This window comes from Hyperoodon ampullatus (assembly GCF_949752795.1).
Source record: "Hyperoodon ampullatus genome assembly, chromosome: 7".
NCBI lineage: Eukaryota > Metazoa > Chordata > Mammalia > Artiodactyla > Ziphiidae > Hyperoodon > Hyperoodon ampullatus.
In genome coordinates this window covers 48,384,599-48,405,295 of record NC_136920.1, presented here as the reverse complement: position 1 = coordinate 48,405,295, position 20,697 = coordinate 48,384,599, and the positions used below count along the sequence as shown (strand labels likewise).

Below are 20,697 nucleotides of genomic sequence, written 5' to 3'. Positions count from 1 at the left end.
TATAATATTTTGCCTTCTTTGGGCGTGGCCTTGGAATGATTTTATCATTTGTTTGACTTAGTATTTTATGTTTAAGCAACATAAATTTAAGGAAAGCCACTCAAAGAAATATCAACTCTCAGAAAAAAAATACTCTAAACAATGGACGAAAAGCAAGTCAGTGGCTTCAAACAACATCATAAATCATAAGAGAAGAAAATGAGTGGGGTGCAGGAGTTTTACGTTTGTCATCTCATTCAATCCACACACATGGCTCAGAGGTGAAGGAATTTCCCAAATTAAGTAAGCAGTAAAGGTATGACTCTAACCAGTTCCAGGTAATGCCAAAGTCCATGATCCTTCCAGTGTCCTTCAAGTAATGCAACCAAGAATAACCCTATGTACCCTGATTCTCCAGCACAGTGTCAGAAAGGCTGTATTCCCTTCCACAGTCTAGCTTCTTTCCCAGATTCTGTGGGCTGTCCTGATGCACAGAAACACATGAGATTCTTTTGTTGGTGTCTTATAGGTCTTCCTATAGACTTCAAGCTTTCACAGAGTCATAAAACTTCCATTCTGTGTATACTTTAGAAAACTGCTTTTGGACAAAGACTTTGGACATTAAGTTTTAGCTCAGAATGCATTTTTGCTTTTGAGTTATAAACAGAGCACAACTTTTAATGAAAGTGCTGACACAACCTAAAGAACAGTGGTGTATGACCAAATACATTGCAGAAACAGATTCTTTCAACAGAGTAAGTATTAGCATATTTAGAGAGGGGATATTTATGGGATGTTTTAATTAAGCTGTGGATATTAAATTATGCAAAATTTTTACTTCACCAAAATGCAATCTAAAATAGCCCTCAAGATCAGTTAGCATTTTTTCCCCTGTGGTTGGGAGACATTGCCAATCCAAACTTGAATGGCATTGAGTTTTTCAGTGAGGTGTTTGCTCTGAGTTGGTTGAAAATATATGGATCGGTAAATGAAATGCTCAAATGTTTGTATACATTTTTCCTCATTGCTCTAATGGAAGAGTGGTTGTTATGAAACCTGCTCCTTTTCCACCTCCTTCAATCATGCTTAGGTTTGGGGTTTTGTTATACCTTTTGTTGCTGAAACCAGTCCATTAATCCAGACTGGAAGGGGCTGTTTTTATGAGACAGTCAGGGGACTATGCCACCTGCTGCCAAAGACTTCTTTGAGAAGCTGCAGCAATTAATGCTGCATTTCTGTGTCAAGCACTGTTAAAAGTTTTCTTCAGGCCAAGTTTGTCCAAACATTTGTACAATTCCACAGAGATCTGAAGTAGCTGGAGGCTGCTTCAAGAGGTTTGTCACTGACACCTGCTCTGTATTGGACGTAGGAAGCTGTCTGCTGCTACAGACATGGCCTCATGGAATAGCTTCCCCTGTTTGGACTACTTAAAGCTAAATCTAATGAGGCAAGCCTGAGCAGGGGATAAGCACAATCAGAAGAGCAGCACAGAAAGTCAGACTAGTAAGCTGGCATAAGGAAGACTTCGACAAGAACACCTCCATATCTTCTTTGTATAATTCAATTATTTAAATAACATTTCTTTGTTGTTATTTCCTTGGATTTCTAGGTTCATTATACATAATTTGTAATATACAAAAAATGCACAAAGAATAAATATTTTAAAGGCTTTAAATAATCATTACTACTTAGAGTACACTCCTGTTCATACATTACATGGCCTTCATTTAAATGCTAAATTTGTGCAATATACACATCCCCTGTATATTGTTGTAGGAAAAGTTTCTTTAAGGAGATGTGTGCAGGGCCTCCCTGGTGGCGCAGTGGTTGGGAGTCCGCCTGCCGATGCAGGGGATACGGGTTCGTGCCCCGGTCTGGGAGGATCCCATATGCCGCGGAGCGGCTGGGCCTGTGAGCCATGGCTGCTGAGCCTGCGCATCCGGAGCCTGTGCTCCGCAACGGGAGAGGCCACAACAGTGAGAGGCCCGCGTACCACAAAAAAAAAAAAAAAAAAAAAAAAAAGGAGATGTGTGCAGTATGAGGTAGGATTATTTACTTGGAAGAGCTGTCATTCATGACTCATAACTGTAGCTGGTTTATGAACAGCACCAACACCCAAATCAAGAGCACTTGATGACGTCATTATTTGTTTCACATGATCTAAAAACATCAAATTAAAAGGAATAATATGATAGCTAGGGAAAAGTACCCAGAGGAGTTCATAAGACATTCATTTACTTTGTTAATATAAAAGGAAGGGAGATTCCATCATAATTGCACCAGACTTAGCACTCTATAACCAAACCAATCATATATGCTTCAGAGGCTCTTTCACCACACAGTGCTCAACCCCATTCTCTCATAATATTTTTCAGGAATTCAAGTAACCAAAAAATAATATAGCAATGACACTAAGTTCACAAATGACTTTCAAAGATATAGAAATTGTAATAGAAATCACAGTCAAAAAACATAAAACCTTTATGCTTTTAAAAAAAAAAATTAACTCATTTAAACATTCAAACTCTATACCTTTCAATTACATCCACTATCTGAGGTAAGTTGAAAGTAGGGCAACCTAGCTGAGAGTTCATTGCTCAAGTGCCTTTGTGGGGTAAATATAGATCTCAATCTGTAACCATCTTCAGAATTCTACAGTGCTGATAATAACAATGTCATAATAATTACAAAAACAACATGCATTGAGTACCTACTGTGTGCTAGGCACTGATTTAGGCATATCACATACATTGTCTTTAATTCTGAAAGTAGTCTTGCAAGGTAGGTATCTGTTATTATTCCTACTTCACATGAGAAAAGGGAGACAAAGAGATGTTGAAATGCTTACTGAAGTTCATATGGCTAGTGAGAGAAAGGAGATCTCAACTTCTGCTTGACTCCAAAACTCATGCCCCTACTACTATGCAACACTGACTCCTTAAGTGATGAGTGAAAAGTTCAAAAGGAAGAACGGTAACCTACACTTAAAAGCTCAGGTAATGCCAACAAGTGCCAATACCCTGTACTGTTAAAAATCACTACAAAACCCAAGGCAAATTTCCTTTCACGTATCCCTCCCTATTTTGCTGTCAGTCTCTCTGCCTCCCTAAATACCACCTTTGTCTCCACCACAAATTCAAACCAATAACAACTACTTAAGTTGGAGAAGAGAGGAATCCACTGCCCTGAGAGTCTGTATAAGTGGAAACGTGCCAGCTCTCTGCTCATCAATCAAAACCATCAAAGAAAGAGGTGTTTCCAAACATGAATCTACCCGATAATTCAAGTTTATCCTTTGAAGTATAGTATGTTTTTATACTTTGAACATTTTAAAAAGTTTGCAAATATTTTAGTAGCTGCAGGTAGACGTCACAAAGGTAATTCTTCTCCAAAAAAACCTTTGGACATAATTTTAGATTTTTATGTATTGACCCATGGCCAACATTTATGAATGTCAGTTAAAATACTAAGTTGTGATGTACCCAGGTCTCACCACTCAATTACATCATAGAATTTAAGGGCTTGTGCTTGTTTTAAACATTTGCTTCTTTCCTCACTGTTGACTGCCACGTCCCATGGCTGCTAATATACCAGGCTTTAGTAATGCTTTCTCCTGAATTTCTATACACCTGTTCTAACTATCTGGATCTTCTAATGCGTTAGGTAATAAGTAGCCATGATTTTTAGAAATGTATCTAAATAGGCTCAGAAACAAGGTATAATGGGTCTCTCTTGTTCAAATACATGTATCTGAGAAATAATAAGAAGCTCACACAGTGAGGTCATAGAATAGGTAGGCACACTATAAATGAGCTCTGAGCTGTGAAATATTGATTTAGTTCACTTCAACATAATTTTTGTTTATTTCTAGATAATTCTCAGTGTATACTACATAATAGAGGTTGTTGGATACTAAGTAAGTAAAACATTGGTCAGTAAATATAGCTGAATCTTCCTTAAGTTGATGTCAGAGAGAACAAAAACTCAGTTCTTCCAGTAATTTTTCTGGACACAGAGACAAAGCTCTTGGATAGGAAAATCCATAGACCCATCACAGTATAGCTTTTTTGTATTCTTAATAATTTACAAATTATTGAATCACCATATTCTATATCAGCATCCCTCTATAAACCTGTGAAAAACAATCTTGTAGCTTATAGCTCTGTCATGGAATGACCTCCGAGAGAAAATTTCATATTTAATTGCTACATCAAATGATGAAACAAAGAAGGAAGATAGAGCCTAGAAATCCTCTTATAGAAAACCCATTATTAAAATTCCATTAGCTCTGAATGGAAGCACATAACTAAATTTCTAAATAGTCAGGTTTATTATAACTTTCTTTATAATAGTAGTTATCTACATGGTCTTCTTCTCCAAATAAATCATATAAGATTAGAAATCCTGACAGTGCTGTGAAGAAGACCTTCAATGTGCTACTGTGGTTGCCAATATGGTTGTCCAACAATGCAATGTTACCCAGCATTCAATGTATAGAATCCAGGCAGCACCTTTCATGACACAAGGCACAGCTACCAAAAAAAAACAGTCTCTTTTGAATTCATTATTTTTCACAGCAAACTCAAGAGCATAAATTTATTCTGGAGAGATGGTGAATTATATCAGAAACAACACCAGACTGCGTACCCAAAGGATACCAAAAAATATTTTTTGTGATGCCAAAAAAAATTTCACTTCTCTGAGCTTCAGTATTCTCATCTGTCAAATAAGGGAAGAGCTATCCTTTGGCAAAATCAGATGTGGATTATGAGTAGGTATATTATATTTCCAGGAGTCCTAGAAAAGTTTTGCTTAGTTTTCTCAATAGGAAGCCAAGGCATTCTTTCAACACATGAAAATTTTAAGTGTTAAAAACAAATATCAAACACATAAACAAAATCCCCCTTTCATGATAAAAACACTCAATAAACTAGTAATAGAAGGGAACTTCCTCAATATGATAAAAGCCACCTATAAAAATCCCACAGCTAATATCATATTTAATGAGGAAACACTGAATTTTCCCCTAAAATCAAGAACAAGACAAGAATGTCTGCTCTTGCCAATTTTATTCAATATTGTACTGAATATTCTAGCTAAGGCAACTGGGCAAGAAAATGAAACAGAAGGCATCCATACGGGAAAGAAAGAAGTAAAACTAGTAAAACTATCTCTTTATGCAGGTGACATGATCGTGTATATAGAAAAATCCTAAGGAATTCACTAAAAAGCTGTTAAAACAAATAGGTTCAACAATGTTACAGGGTACAAGAGCAATAAATAAATATTGATTGTATTTCCATACACTAGCAATGATGAATCAAAAATGAAATTAAGAAAACAAACTCATTTATAATAGCATCACAAGTAATAAAGTGCTTAGGAACAAATTTAACAAAAAAAAGCAAAAACTTGTACTCTGAAAACTATAAAATATTGTAGGAATGAATTAAAGAAGACATAAATAAATATAAAAAACATTCACTGGATCAGAAGATTTAATATTGTTAAGATGGCAATATTCCACAAATTAATCCACAGATTCAAAGCAATCTTTATCAAAATCCCAGATGGTTTTTTTTGTAAATGGACAATCAGATCCTAAAATTCATATAAAAATGCAACGGATCCTGAATATCCAAAATAATCTTGCAAAAGAAGAACAGAGTTGAAGATGTACACTTCTCAGTTTCAAACTTACTACAAAGCTACAGTAATCAAGATAGTACTGGATAAAGATAGCCATATAACACAACGGAATAGAATTGAAGGTCCATAAATAAACCTTTACATTAATAGTCAATTGATTTTCAACAAGGCTGCAAAGGCAATTCAATGGGGAAAGAAAATACTTTTTAACAGATGGTTCAGGGACACTTCGTTATCCATATACAGTATAGATACATAAAAATTAACTCAAAATAGATCATAGACCTAAATATAAGAGCTAAAACTATAAAACTCTTAGAAGAAAATATAGGAGTAAATTTTTGTGACCTTGTCACATGAAGCCTCCTTAGATATGACAAGTGACACAAAAACAGATAAACTGGACTTCATCAATAAGTGGTGCTGGGAAAACTGGACAGCTACATGTAAAAGAATGAAATTAGAACACTCCCTAACACCATACACAAAAATAAACTCAAAATAGATTAGAGACCTAAATGTAAGACTGGACACTATAAAATTCTTAGAGGAAAACATAGGAAGAACACTCTTTGACATAAATCACAGCAAGATCACTTTTGATCCACCTCCTAGAGTAATGGAAATAAAAACAAGAATAAACAAATCGGACCTAATTAAACTTAAAAGCTTTTGCAAAGCAAAGGGAACTACAAACAAGACAAAAAGACAACCCTCGTAATGGGAGAAAATATTTGCAAACGAATCAACAGACAAAGGATTAATCTCCAAAGTATATAAACAGCTCATGCAGCTCAACATTAAAAAAACAAACAACCCAATCCAAAAATAGGCAGAAGACCTAAATAGACATTTCTCCAAAGAGGACATACAGATGGCCAAGAAGCACATGAAAAGCTGCTCATCATCACTAATTACTAGAGAAATGCAAATCAAAACTACAGTGAGGTATTACCTCACACCAGTTAGAATGGGCATTGTCAGAAAATCTACTAACAACAAATGCTGGAGCGGGTGTGGAGAAAAGGGAACCCTCTTGCACTGTTGGTGGGAATGTAAATTGATACAGCCACTATGGAGAACAGTATTGAGGTTCCTTACAAAACTAAAAATAGAATTACCATATGACCCAGCAATCCCACTACTGGGCATATACCCTGAGAAAACCATAATTCAAAAAGACACATGCACCCCAATGTTCATTGCAGCACTATTTACAATAGCCAGGTCATGGAAGCAACCTAAATGCCCATCGACAGACAAATGGATAAAGAATGGTATGTATATACAATGGAATATTACTCAGCCTTAAAAAGAAATGAAATTGGGTCATCTGTAGAGACGTGGATGAATCTAGAGACTGTCATACAGAGTGAAGTAAGTCAGAAAGAGAAAAACAAATATAGCATATTAATGCATATATGTGGAACCTAGAAAAATGGTACAGGTGAACCGGTTTGCAGCGCAGAAATAGAGACACAGATGTAGAGAACAAACGTATGGACACCAAGGGGGGAAAGCAGTGGGGGGTGGGTGTGGGGGTGTGCTGAACTGGGAGATTGGGATTGACATGTATACACTGATGTGTATAAAATGGATGACTAATAAGAACCTGCTGTATAAAAAAATAAGTAAAATTCCAAAATTCCAAACAGATGAATGCGTAAAGAAGATGTGATATATATATATATATGTATATATAGAGTGTATATATATATATAGTGTATATATAAAAACAAAATTTAAAATTTTTGTGCTTCAAATGAGTATCAAAAAGTAAAAAGACAATCCACAGAATGGTACAAAATATTTGCAAGTCACATATCTAATAAGGAATTAGTATTAAAAACATATAGACAACTCTTACAACTCAAAGACTTAAAGACGAAAAAAAATTTTTTAAATAGGTAAAAAATCTAAATAGACATTTCTCCAAAGATAAAAGAATAGCCTAAAAGTACATGAAAAGATGCTCATCACATCACTAATTATTAGGGAAGTTCAAATCAAAACCACAGTGAGATATCACTTCATACCCACTAGTATGACTACAATAAAAAGGACAGATAACAACAAATGTTGTGAGGATGTGGAGAATTGAAACCCTCGTACCTTTCTGGTGGGAATGTAAAATAGTGTAACTGCTTTACAAAACAGTTTGGCAGGGCTTCCCTGGTGGCGCAGTGGTTGAGAGTCCGCCTGCCGATGCAGGGGACACGGGTTCGTGCCCCAGTCCGGGAAGATCCCACATGCTGCGGAGCCTGCATGTCCAGAGCCTGTGCTCTGCAGCAGGAGAGGCCACAGCAGTGAGAGGCCCATGTACCGCAAAAAAAAAAAAAAAAAAAAAAAGGAAAACAGTTTGGCAGTTCCTCAAAAAATTAAACACAGTTACCATACAACTCAGTAATTCCTCTCCTAGGTATACATCCAAGAGAAGTAAAAACATACATCCATACAAAAACTTGCTTTTGAATACTCATAGTAGCATTATTCACATGATGAAAAAGGGCAAACAATACAGATGTCTACCAACTGATGAATGGATAAACAACATGTGGTATGGCCATACAAAGGAATATTACTCATCAAGATAAAGTAATGAGGAACTGATACATGCTACAACATGGCTAAACCTTGAAAATACTATGTCAGTGAAAGAAGCTAATCACAAAAGGCCATGTATTTTATAATTCCATTCATAGGAAATGTCTAGAATAAGCAAATCCATAGAGATGGGAAGCAGATTAGTGATCGCCAGGAGCTGGAGGGAAGAGGAGTGGGGAGTGGCTTATAATGGACATGGGGTTTCTTTTGAGCTCATGAAAATGTTCTAAAATTGGTTAGTAGTGAGAGTAGCACAACTCTGAATGTACTGAAGTCACTGAACTGTGTACTTTAAATGGTTGAATTGTAATAGTATGTGAATTATATTTCAGTAAATCTGTGGAAAAAAAATAAGAACACTGATGGATAGCTTCTCAGATCTTGCCAGCAACCTCAGGACTTGAAACCTTCACCTCTGCACAGGGCATGCTGGGTACATGTTTACATGTCTTTAGTTCTTTACTCTGTGTGTTTTTTAGTGTACTCACTGGAAATGCCCTTTCATCTCTCCCAGGAACCCCCACCACCACCACCAAACCCATAAATACTGTGGGTTCCATTTCTGAGCATGCTTCAAAGATCAGTGTAACGAAATTATTTGATATGAATCCTGCAGTTCCCAGCTGGTTCTTTTGAACCTAGAGAGGAAACCAGTACAAGTCGAAAGTACTATAACGGCCAGAAGAGAGGGGAAAAAAGCTATGTATCCATTGTGTCAATCTAGTCTTCCTCATACTTTCCTTGATTCAAAGCCCTAACTACAGCCAAGTTGGAATCAGAGCCATTCCACAGAGCTCACATCTCTTAAAGTGCATTGTGATTTTTTCTAAGAAAATTTCCCCTCTGAATTCTTTTCTAACCCTACGGCTACCACCCATATGACCAGATGTACTCTAATCCCAGTGTAGACCAATTTAAAGCCCTGTACTCTGTAATTTTCCAAAATTTTCCTAAAATTGTGATCACCTGATAACATCCTAACTTTTTGTTCTATAAGGGAACTAACCACTGATGGTAGGAAAACCTTGCCTTAAAAAATAAAAATTACATCCAGTCTTTGGAAAGACAATACCCATCAAAGCCATCCTGGGTGTAATTTCCCAGCAGCAGAGTTTGCCCAGAGGGTCTGTGTTCCTAGAAACTGTACAACACCCAGAGAGCAGACACAACATTATTTGTTTTGTGACTACGCTGGATGTTTCTAAGTACCATGGTCTAGGTATTTATTTGGGCTGTATACAAAAGGAAGTCACACAAAGTGGAGGAAAAATGGTGGGGGAGAAGCTACCAAAACAGGGTGAAAAAAACCTTTGCACTAGTATAGAATAGCTTATGCACATTGTATTAACTGGTTTCAATTAGAGGGAATGATCCCAATTGTGGGTAATGGGAGGCAGTCTGGGAGAACATGCTGAAACAATAAACACTTTAAAAGAACATCTCCTCTGGTTTCTTACAGGAACGTCTGTTTTTATTGATTTCCCATAAAAGAGAAAAATTACTTTCATAATCTAGAGAGACATTGTAGTGAAATGTTAATATGCTTTTTTTTTTTTTTGCGGTACGCGGGCCTCTCACTGTCGCGGCCTCTCCCGTTGCGGAGCACAGGCTCCGGACGCGCAGGCTCAGCGGCCATGGCTCACGGGCCCAGCCGCTCCGCGGCATGTGGGATCTTCCCGGTCCGGGGCACGAACCCGTGTCCCCTGCATCGGCAGGCGGACTCTCAACCACTGCGCCACCAGGGAAGCCCTGTTAATATGCTTTTAAATTAAAAAGAGTATCTAGCCCCACTCTTCAAAAATGGCTTTACATTACTCAGAATACAAACATCTCAATATGACACTCTATGTCATCACTTCTTGCCTGTCAGAGGGCAAATGTTTCTTTTCAAGAGCTTCAGGATTTCTCCTTTTACAGTCTTAAAGAGTTTTGTGTTAACTCGTGGAAACTCCTCCTGAATAAGCCTGAATCCCTTTTGGAAGAAAGGGCCCTAAATAGCCCTAAATTAATAATGAGTTATTGCCTGTTCTTTATGCTTTTCTTCACCAATTCATTCTTCCCCATCACTTTCTTCTAGAATGACCTATCCTTTTCTTTCTTTTCTCTTACCACTTTTCAAGCAATTACCACATGCCAGGTGCTGTGTTAACACGTGGTATGCATTATCACATGTAAATCTCAAAATATCCTGTTACACGTGTAAACTCAGAGAGATTAAGTAGAGTGTCCAATGTTATATGGCTAGTAAGTGGCAGAATTTGTATTTTAACACAAAAATTATTCAATTCTAAAGCTTTTATACTTAACTATTACCAAAACCTGCATATTCTGTCTTCCAAAATCCATCTTGAGGCAAATCTCCATTCTGAAAAGTTATAGCTTTTTGTACAGACCATTATATAGCATGTATTACAGAGTATAATGATTATATGCATGTATTGTTCCCTGCTCTATCCTGAGGAATCAAAGGGTCAGTTACAACTAACAAAATATGCTCAATAAATGCTTCTTGCATGAGTAAATGAGAGTTGATGTATTCAGAGTACAGTGTTCTTATTTGCAAATGTTTATATGATTTAAAAAAATATTTCCCATATCTATGTATGGGTGAATACTATATAACAATAGAGATACGCAGAAATAACAATATCCATGATAAGCTCCATAATAGCAGGGATTTTTTTTTCAACTTAGCTTTTAGAAACTCCTCCCATTACATTATTTTTAAATTTCCAGGAACTAAGGGTGTACAAACATAAAGAGAAACAAAGCAATTATTATAGACAAGTATGTGTATTTATATATCATATGTCTAATCAATAAAATTATACATTACAGCCATTTCTGAGTAATGCTTAATAACCAAGGATTGTGTTTGGGGACATTCCTCAAAGTGACCAAATCCACTCATAGGCCATAGTCATACTGTGTGGTCCAGAGACCTGCCCTGAAATGCAGCAGCTGCTCAAGCCTCCTGCAGCTGGTCAATATAAGGTTCTTTATTTCCAACTGACAGGAACGAATTCTTAGCCTAGTTCACTCCAGATTCAGAGATCTGCCTGTCTTCACCTGAGTCCCAGAACCTGTGGGTCTCTTCTCATTTGTTTCTAAGTGGCAGGGGTTCAGGTAACCACTGTGTTCATACTCGTGGTCATACAAACCAATGAGCACACACCCAATTAAATGTAAAGTGTAGAGGTGAAGAAGGGTATCATTCTAATGCTTAATGTAGCCATACAAGGAAAGATAAATAAACAAAACTGTCACACTTCTCACTAGAGAAGATATTTCACTTATAATTATTCACAAAGTATAAATATGCCCATGTTTCTGTATAATTGCTGGAGGTAAATTTTCTGTTCAGCTTGAATCCCAATCTGTACATTGTAATTCTGACTAAAAGGAAAAGTCTTTAAAAACACTTCTTGCTCCCATTATTACAGAGATGTGGAGTGCCAAAAAAAGAGAGCATCCAAGAGAAGAGTGATCAAGTAGTAATAGAAGTCATTTTTAAGGCAATATGTAGCTGTTGACAGGCATTTGCAAAACAATTTGGAGAGAGAAAGTTTCTTGGAAAAACCAATGATAAAACCTCTGCACTTAAAATGAACCTGGAGGGAAAAGCACACACAAAGACCAGGACTGTTTTGAATAAAGTAACAAAGCCCAGCTATAAGGATACAATTATTCCAGAGCAAAACACCAAGAAAGAATAGGGCAGCGGGGAGAGAAATGTAGGAAAGAATCAAGTGAATTAAAAAATGCACAAAGATAATAGAAACTATCTATTTATTATGAAAGTAAGTATGTATTAATTTATTTATAACCTGCTTCAGCCCATAGAGAATTTGAGGGGGACAAGACATTCTCTTAAACACAGGAGGCTAGAGGCTAAGATTTTCTCTATTTCCTGAGAGATGAGAAAATGGAAATTAATACCAGAACTACTTTACATATTATATATAGTTATTGTTATGTAAATATGATTTTATTACTGTATTGTTAACTAGCCATATTTCTCATCTTATAATGTGAGTTGTCATTACCAAATTATTCTTTGCTCATTTTTATGTACCCAAGTGCTATATATAACCAGATATTTGAAATGAATGGACTACTACAAATTATCAAAATCCCACAGTTCTGAGTGCTTCTTTCTGTCTGGGACAACTACTCATTACATCAATTCTGGTGGGAGCTCCATAAATGTTACTGAACAGGAGACGTTAGTTAAGGGAGTTTACTTTTTTGGCTGCAAATAAATCAAAGAGCGATAAATTCCCCCAAACAAACAAAATAAAACAAAATCTAGATAACTTAAGGAAAAAAATGTAACTTACTGATTATCAGCAAGTTATTGAGCCCTTCTCACAAAATCAAAGAGAGATTTGAGCAAGCTAAACCTCAAAGGGCAGATACACGGCAACTCAAGGAATCTTGGCAACCCACGGAATCTCAGCAACTGAGGTTCACAGAATATTTTCCAAACTATTGTCATTCATATGATTCAATATTGATGGCTACGAGTTTGATATCTCTCTGGTACAAATTTCAAATACCCAGGAGAGAGAACCCAACAGGCTCACCTGGGATCAGTTATTTACCTCTTGGATCAGTCAGTCATGGCCAGGCACAGACTCACAGAGCCCAAACATGGCCACTAGGGCCTACCTTTGTAGATTGGGGTTACTGACAGAGAAAGCAGAATCATTATGTGTTGTGCAATTCCTCCAGAAAGTGCTTGCCCCACTGGGAGATGTATTACTTTTAAGTAAATGGCAAAGGAAATCTACACAACCAGCAGCTACCAATTCTATGGCAGAAACAAGAAGAAACATCTTTTTGATGCTCTCACCTGACCATAGAACTGAAAATCAGACTTCAATGTTGGCATTTCAGACTTGTGATCTTCAGGAAGGGTCTTAAATGTAGTCCTCTATTTGGTCTTTAGAGTTCTACAACAGGAAGACCTAATGTGGGATTCTCAGATGCTCAGCGGTAACTCCACAGTAATAATGAAGGATGAGCTGTTTTTAATGATCCAAAAGACAGAATTCTAATCATGGATTTACTTGCAAAAAGACTGCACAAAGTAACTAAAATATCAAATTTCTTTTATTTTGAGCTGAAATTATCAGTGTATTGGAGGATCAGCTGCTAATTGGAATACATGGATATATTTGATAAAATGGGACCACTATCTTATCTACCTTTGTATCTCTAGCAATTGCCATAGTGCCTGACACAGCTGACTCTAACTACTAAATTTTGTCTAGTTTGAAAACAAAATTCCTCAAAATGCATATTCGATGGTACTCTGAAGGAAAAAGTATAAAAGGACACTTGAAGGTGAGAAATGGGAACCACCCAACTAAGAAAGTAAAAATATATTTATTCCTATTCAGCGAGAAATGTGAGAGTTACAAAATAATTTATTAAAACTTATTATAAAGAGGAAATCAACAGATTGAAGATTCATTTATTAAATATACACTCACAGAGCTTCTACCATGTACCCAGGGATTTACCTAGGTGTAGGTATACTAGGACCCTGAAGAGCACATGGTCTTCTTGGAGAAATAGGCACTATAAGTCAGTAAATGTGAGATAATATCATTAAGGATACACTAAAAGGAGTGATTGATGAAGAAATAGAATTATTAAAACTCATCCTTTCTCTGGCATCAGCAGAGTCCCTAAGTAGGCACTCCCCTCTGACCACCTGCTCACAAAAGTGTGACATTTTTATTCTCCATGTCTCCAGCAAGCTGAGCTGCCTCTGCACTGCAGGAATGCCTCTGAAATTTAGCATTATCATCGCTCCTTCATTAAAGGTGATCCTACCTTCTCACCTTCCATAGATAAACAAAAGTCAAGGAAAGAGGCTTCATTCTCTCACACAATCTGAGTGAAAAGTAGGCTCCTCCAGGCCTACTGCCTTTTAACACAGTCATAAGTCATGCTATGAGAGTCCAGCTGCACCTTTCAGAAGCCTGTATCTCAATAATAGATGAGGATATTTAAAGCAATCCACATATCACTTTATACTGCCTGCAAGGTAGGTCAAATGAGGGAATGCCTCAAAAGTAACTTTTGAACTTTTTGTCCCCATCACACACAAATTATTTCATGACAGGCAAACCCTCAGTTACAGCACACACGGTTCCCAGAGAAACCACTGTCATTTCTATCAGGCAATGTATATATAAAAGCGTATCATACAATCAGCCACTTTCTTCACTTATTCAGAGCACAGCATCGTGGAATGAGTTCATGAAAGGACAGTCAGGGCATCCAGAATCTATTCCCAACCTTACAACTGATGCACTATTCTTACTTCCTTTGCATTTAAGTTTCCCATTTACAACACAGGAATGATGACATAGTACCTGTTTGTTTCTAAGGCATTTGAAAATTCTCTGATGGAAGATTTCACACAAATGCAGAGGCTATTATTATACCACGAAGACTTGAAAATTGCAAATCCGTGTACTCATCACTATTAAACAGTCAACACAACAATGGAAGAAGAGAAAGAATCCTTCTCTAAGGCATCTAAAATCAAGTATTGCCGAATATGCAGCTATTGAGAAAAATATATGTGCAAGCACATTCATTTTAAAGACTATTCAATTCTAAACCGCCAATAACCCATTTAGACAAATCTTTTACAAGTCACTCTCACTCCAAAAAAGAAATACATGTAATCCCTAATCACCGGTGCTTCTTATAATGCAGAGCTTTCTGAGAAGACATTCTTTCTCCTTTCAAAATGTTTGCTCAACTCTAGAATTTCAGAGAGTATTCTAGTCCATTCCACTAAGGTTGTTCCAAAATATAAAAATAATTATCCTTTAATCTTGCCAATCTTAGAATAATCAAATAAACTTACAGTACAGTGGTGAACAGGCATCCAAGCAGGGGCTTCCACTGAACAATTCTGGGCTGGGCACTTGCCTTGGTTTTGCTGCAAATAAGTAAAAAAATATGTTATATTCCACATATGATGTGCAGCAATCTACACCAGCTGATATGTTTATCATCAATGTGTTTATTACCATATTTACAAGTATAGGAGAAGTCTTTGAGAATAATTTTTTGGTGCAGTGCTAAAAAAAACTAGGTATGTCATTTCTACTCTTATCAAGGCACAAGAAATTATTCTTTGGTTTTTGTATTTCACTAAGGCCTAGGTTTTTGGAACCAGGCTTCCTCAGCAACTGGCCTTTCAGGTCCTGGTGGGAACCACCTGAGAATCCTCCTAACCTAGAAGCAGAACTGGTCTCTCCTCCAGGCTCCCAGAGGACACCAATACATGCTGTACCCCTGTGAAATCTCTTGAGTCAAGGTACACAAAGACTTGTTTACTTGTCTCCCCCTCCAGATTGTAAGCTTATGGTGATGGTTCTCTCTAGGGCATTTCATAGAATCCCAGAATGTAGAGTTGTACAGGATAGATTTTAGAGGCCTTTCGTGTCACATCAGAAACTGAGGTACAAAGAAATGAAACAAGGAGCACAGAGATTTAACACTCTAAACAATTTGTGAGGCACTTCTTTTTACGTAAGAAATGTATCTCGGACTTCCGGGTAAGATGGCGGAAGAGTAAGACGCGGAGATCACCTTCCTCCCCACGGATACACCAGAAATACAGCTACACGTGGAACAACTCCTACAGAACACCTACTGAACGCTGGCAGAAGACCCCAGACCTCCCAAAAGGCAAGAAACTCCTCACATACCGGGGTAGGGCAAAGCGGAGAGATTCCCGCACAGAGGATCGGTGCCGAGCGGCACTCACCAGCCCGAGAGGCTTGTCTGCTCGCCCGCCGGGGCGGGCGGCGCTGGAAGCTGAGGCTCGGGCTTCGGTCAGAGCGCAGGGAGAGGACTGGGGCTGGCGGCGAGAACTCAGCCTGAAGGGGGCTAATGTGCCACAGCTAGCCGGAAGGGAGTCCGGGAAAACTCTGGAGCTGCCGAAGAGGCAAGAGACTTTTTCTTCCCTCTTGGTTTCCTGGTGCGCGAGGAGAGGGGATTAAGAGCGCTGCTTAAAGGGGCTCCACAGACGGGCGCGAGTCACGACTGAAAGCGCGGAGCCCAGTGACGGGCGTGGGACGCTGGGGCTGCTGCTGCCGCCGCCAAGCAGCCTGTGTGCGAGCGCAGGTCACTGTCCACACCGCCCTTCCAGGAGCCTGTGCAGCCCGCCACTGCCGGGGTCCCGGGATCCAGGGGCGGCTTCCCTGGGAGAACGCACGGCGCGCCTCGGGCTGGTGCAACGTCATGCCGACCTCTGCCGCTGCAGGCTCGCCCCGCACTCCGTGCCCCTCCCTCCCGCCCGGCCTGAGTGAGCCAGAGTCCACGAAGAGGCTGCTCCTTTAACCCTGTCCTGTCTAAGCGAAGAACAGACGCCCTCCGGCGACCTACACGCAGAGGCGGGGCCAAATCCAAAGCTGAGACCCAGGAGCTGTGAGAACAAAGAAGAGAAAGGGAAACCTCTCCCAGCAGCCTCAGAAGCAGCGGATTAAAGCTCCATAATCAACTTGATGTACACTGCATCTGTGGAATACATGAATAGACAACAAATCATCCCAAATTGAGGAGCCAGGAGTCAGTGCTGTGCCTCTGAGGTGGGAGAGCCAACCTCAGGACACTGGTCCACAAGAGACCTTCCAGCTCCACATAATATCAAACGGCGAAAATCTTCCAGAGATCTCCATCTCAGCACCAGCACCCAGCTTCACTCAACGACCAGCAAGCTACAGTGCTGGACACCCTATGCCAAACAACTAGCAAGACAGGAACACAACACCACCCATTAGCAGAGAGGTGGCCTAAAATCATAAAAAGTCCGCAGACACCCCAAAACACACCACCAGACGTGGACCTGCCCACCAGAAAGATAAGATCCAGCCTCATCCACGAGAACAGAGGCACTAGTCCCCTCCACCAGGAAGCCTACACAACCCACTAAACCAACCTTAGACACTGGGGACAGACACCAAAAACAACGGGAACTACGAACCTGCAGCCTGCAAAAAGGAGACCCCAAACACAGTAACATAAGCAAAATGAGAAGACAGAAAAACACACAGCAGGAGAAGGAGCAACATAAAAACCCACCAGACCTAACAAATGAAGAGGTAATAGGCAGTCTACCTGAAAAAGAATTCAGAATAATGATGGTAAAGATGATCCAAGATTCTATTTCCCAGATCCAAAATCTTGGAAATAGAATAGACAAAATGCAAGAAACAGTTAACAAGGACCTAGAAGAACTAAAGATGAATCAAGCATCGATTAAAAACACAATAAATGAAATAAAAAATACTCTAGATGGGATCAATAGCAGAATAACTGAGGCAGAAGAACTGATAAGTGAGGTGAAAGATAAAATAGTGGAAATAACTGCTGCAGAGCAAAATAAAGAAAAAAGAATGAAAAGAAGAGAGGACAGTCTCAGAGACCTCTGGGACAACATTAAACGCACCAACATTCGAATTATAGGGGTTCCAGAAGAAGAAGAGAAAAAGAAAGGGACTGAGAAAATATTTGAAGAGATTATAGTTGAAAACTTCCCTAATATGGGAAAGGAAATAGTTAATCAAGTCCAGGAGGCACAGAGAGTCCCATACAGAATAAATCCAAGGAGAAATACGCCAAGACACATATTAATCAAACTGTCAAAAATTAAACACAAAGAAATCATATTAAAAGCAGCAAGGCAAAAACAACAAGTAACACACAAGGGAATCCCCATCAGGATAACAGCTGATCTCTCAGCAGAAACTCTGCAAGCCAGAAGGGAGTGGCAGGACATATTTAAAGTGATGAAGGAGAAAAACCTGCAACCAAGATTACTCTACCCAGCAAGGATCTCATTCAGATTTGATGGAGAAATTAAAACGTTTACAGAAAAGCAAAAGCTGAGAGAGTTCAGCACCACCAAACCAGCTTTACAACAAATCCTAAAGGAACTTCTCTAGGCAAGAAACACAACAGAAGGAAAAGACCTACAATAACGAACCCAAAACAATTGAGAAATGGGAATAGGAACATACATATCGATAATTACCTTAAATGTAAATGGACTAAATGCTCCCACCAAAAGACACAGATTGGCTGAATGGATACAAAAACAAGACCCATATATATGCTGTCTACAAGACACCCACTTCAGACCTAGAGACACATACAGACTGAAAGTAAGGGGATGGAAAAAGATATTCCATGCAAATGGAAACCAAAAGAAAGCTAGAATAGCAATTCCCATATCACACAAAATAGACATTAAAATAAAGACTACTAGAAGAGACAAAGAAGGACACTACATAATGATCAAGAGGTCGATCCAAGAAGAAGATATAACAATTGTAAATATTTATGCACCCAACATAGGAGCACCTCAATACATAAGGCAAATACTAACAGCCATAAAAGGAGAAATCGACAGTAACACAATCATAGTAGGGGACTTTAACACCCCACTTTCACCAATGGACAGATCATCCAAAATGAAAATAAATAAGGAAACACAAGCTTTAAATGATACATTAAACAAGATGGGCTTAATTGATATTTATAGGACATTCCATCCAAAAACAACAGAATACACATTTTTCTCAAGTGCTCATGGAACATTCTCCAGGATAGATCATATCTTGGGTCACAAACCAAGCCCTGGTAAATTTAAGAAAATTGAACTTGTATCAAGTATCTTTTCCGACCACAATGCTATGAGACTAGATATCAATTACAGGAAAAGAGCTGTAAAAAATACAAACACATGGAGGCTAAACAATACACTACTCAATAACGAAGTGATCACTGAAGAAATCAAAGAGGAAATTAAAAAATACCTAGAAACAAATGACAATGGAGACACGACGACCCAAAACCTATGGGATGCAGCAAAAGCAGTTCTAAGGGGGAAGTTTATAGCAATACAATCCCACCTTAAGAAACAGGAAACATCTCGACTAAACAACCTAACCTTGCACCTAAAGCAATTAGAGAAAGAAGAACAAAAACATCCCAAAGTTAGCAGAAGGAAAGAAATCATAAAAATCAGATCAGAAATAAATGAAAAAGAAATGAAGGAAACGATAGCAAAGATCAATAAAACTAAAAGCTGGTTCTTTGAGAAGATAAACCAAATTGACAAACCATTAGCCAGACTCATCAAGAAGAAAAGGGAGAAGACTCAAATCAATAGAATTAGAAATGAAAAAGGAGAAGTAACAACTGACACTGCAGAAATACAAAAGATCATGAGAGATTACTACAAGAAACTCTATGCCAATAAAATGGACAACCTGGAAGAAATGGACAAATTCTTAGAAATGCACAAACTGCCAAGACTGAATCAGGAAGAAAGAGAAAATATGAACAGACCAATCACAAGCACTGAAATTGAAACTGTGATAAAAAATCTTCCAACAAACAAAAGCCCAGGAACAGATGGCTTCACAGGCGAATTCTATCAAGCATTTAGAGAAGAGCTAACACCTATCCTTCTCAAACTCTTCCAAAATATAGCAGAGGGAGGAACACTCCCAAACTCATTCTACGAGGCCACCATCACCTTGATACCAAAACCAGGCAAGGATGTCACAAAGAAAGAAACCTACAGGCCAATATCACTGATGAACATAGATGCCAAAATCCTCAACAAAATACTAGCAAACAGAATCCAACAGCACATTAAAGGGATCATACACCATGATCAAGTGGGGTTTATTCCAGGAATGCAAGGATTCTTCAATATACGCAAATCAATCAACGTGATACACCATATTAACAAATTGAAGGAGAAAAACCATATGATCATCTCAATAGAGGCAGAGAAAGCCTTCGACAAAATTCAACACCCATTTATGATAAAAACCCTGCAGAAAGTAGGCATAGAGGGAACTTTCCTCAACATAATAAAGGCCATATATGACAAACCCACAGCCAGTATCGTCCTCAATGGTGAAAAACTGAAACCATTTCCATTAAGATCAGGAACAAGACAAGGTTGCCCACTCTCACCACTCTTATTCAACATAGTTTTGGAAGTTTTAGCCACAGGAATCAGAGAAGAAAAGGAAATAAAAGGAATCCAAATCGGAAAAGAAGAAGTAAAGCTGTCACTGTTTGCAGATGACATGATACTATACATAGAGAATCCTAAAGATGCTACCAGAAAACTACTAGAGCTAATCAATGAATTTGGTAGAGTTGCACAATACAAAATTAATGCACAGAAATCTCTGGCATTCCTATATACTAATGATGAAAAATTTGAAAGTGAAATCAAGGAAACACTCCCATTTACCATTGCAAAAAAAAGAATAAAATATCTAGGAATAAACCTACCTAAGGAGACAAAAGACCTGTATGCAGAAAATTATAAGACACTGATGAAAGAAATTAAAGATGATACAAATAGATGGAGAGATGTACCATGTTCTTGGATTGGAAGAATCA

General features: G+C 38.3%; 1 protein-coding gene across 6 annotated transcripts in view; it reads right to left on the bottom strand.

Moving 5' to 3' along the window:
* DLG2 (discs large MAGUK scaffold protein 2) overlaps positions 1 to 20,697 on the bottom strand; it is a gene marked incomplete at its 5' end in the record, with an annotated part of 2,112,028 nt that overhangs the window by 1,587,205 nt on the left and 504,126 nt on the right. For 4 of the 6 annotated variants that reach the window (XM_079707355.1, XM_079707356.1, XM_079707360.1 and 1 more), the window contains one exon: positions 15,125 to 15,199. The exons of the other annotated variants lie outside the window; for them this stretch is intronic. In XM_079707355.1, the coding sequence (XP_079563481.1) occupies positions 15,125 to 15,199 (75 nt within the window). The remainder of the gene's footprint in view (positions 1 to 15,124; positions 15,200 to 20,697) is intronic. 6 annotated transcript variants of the gene reach the window in all.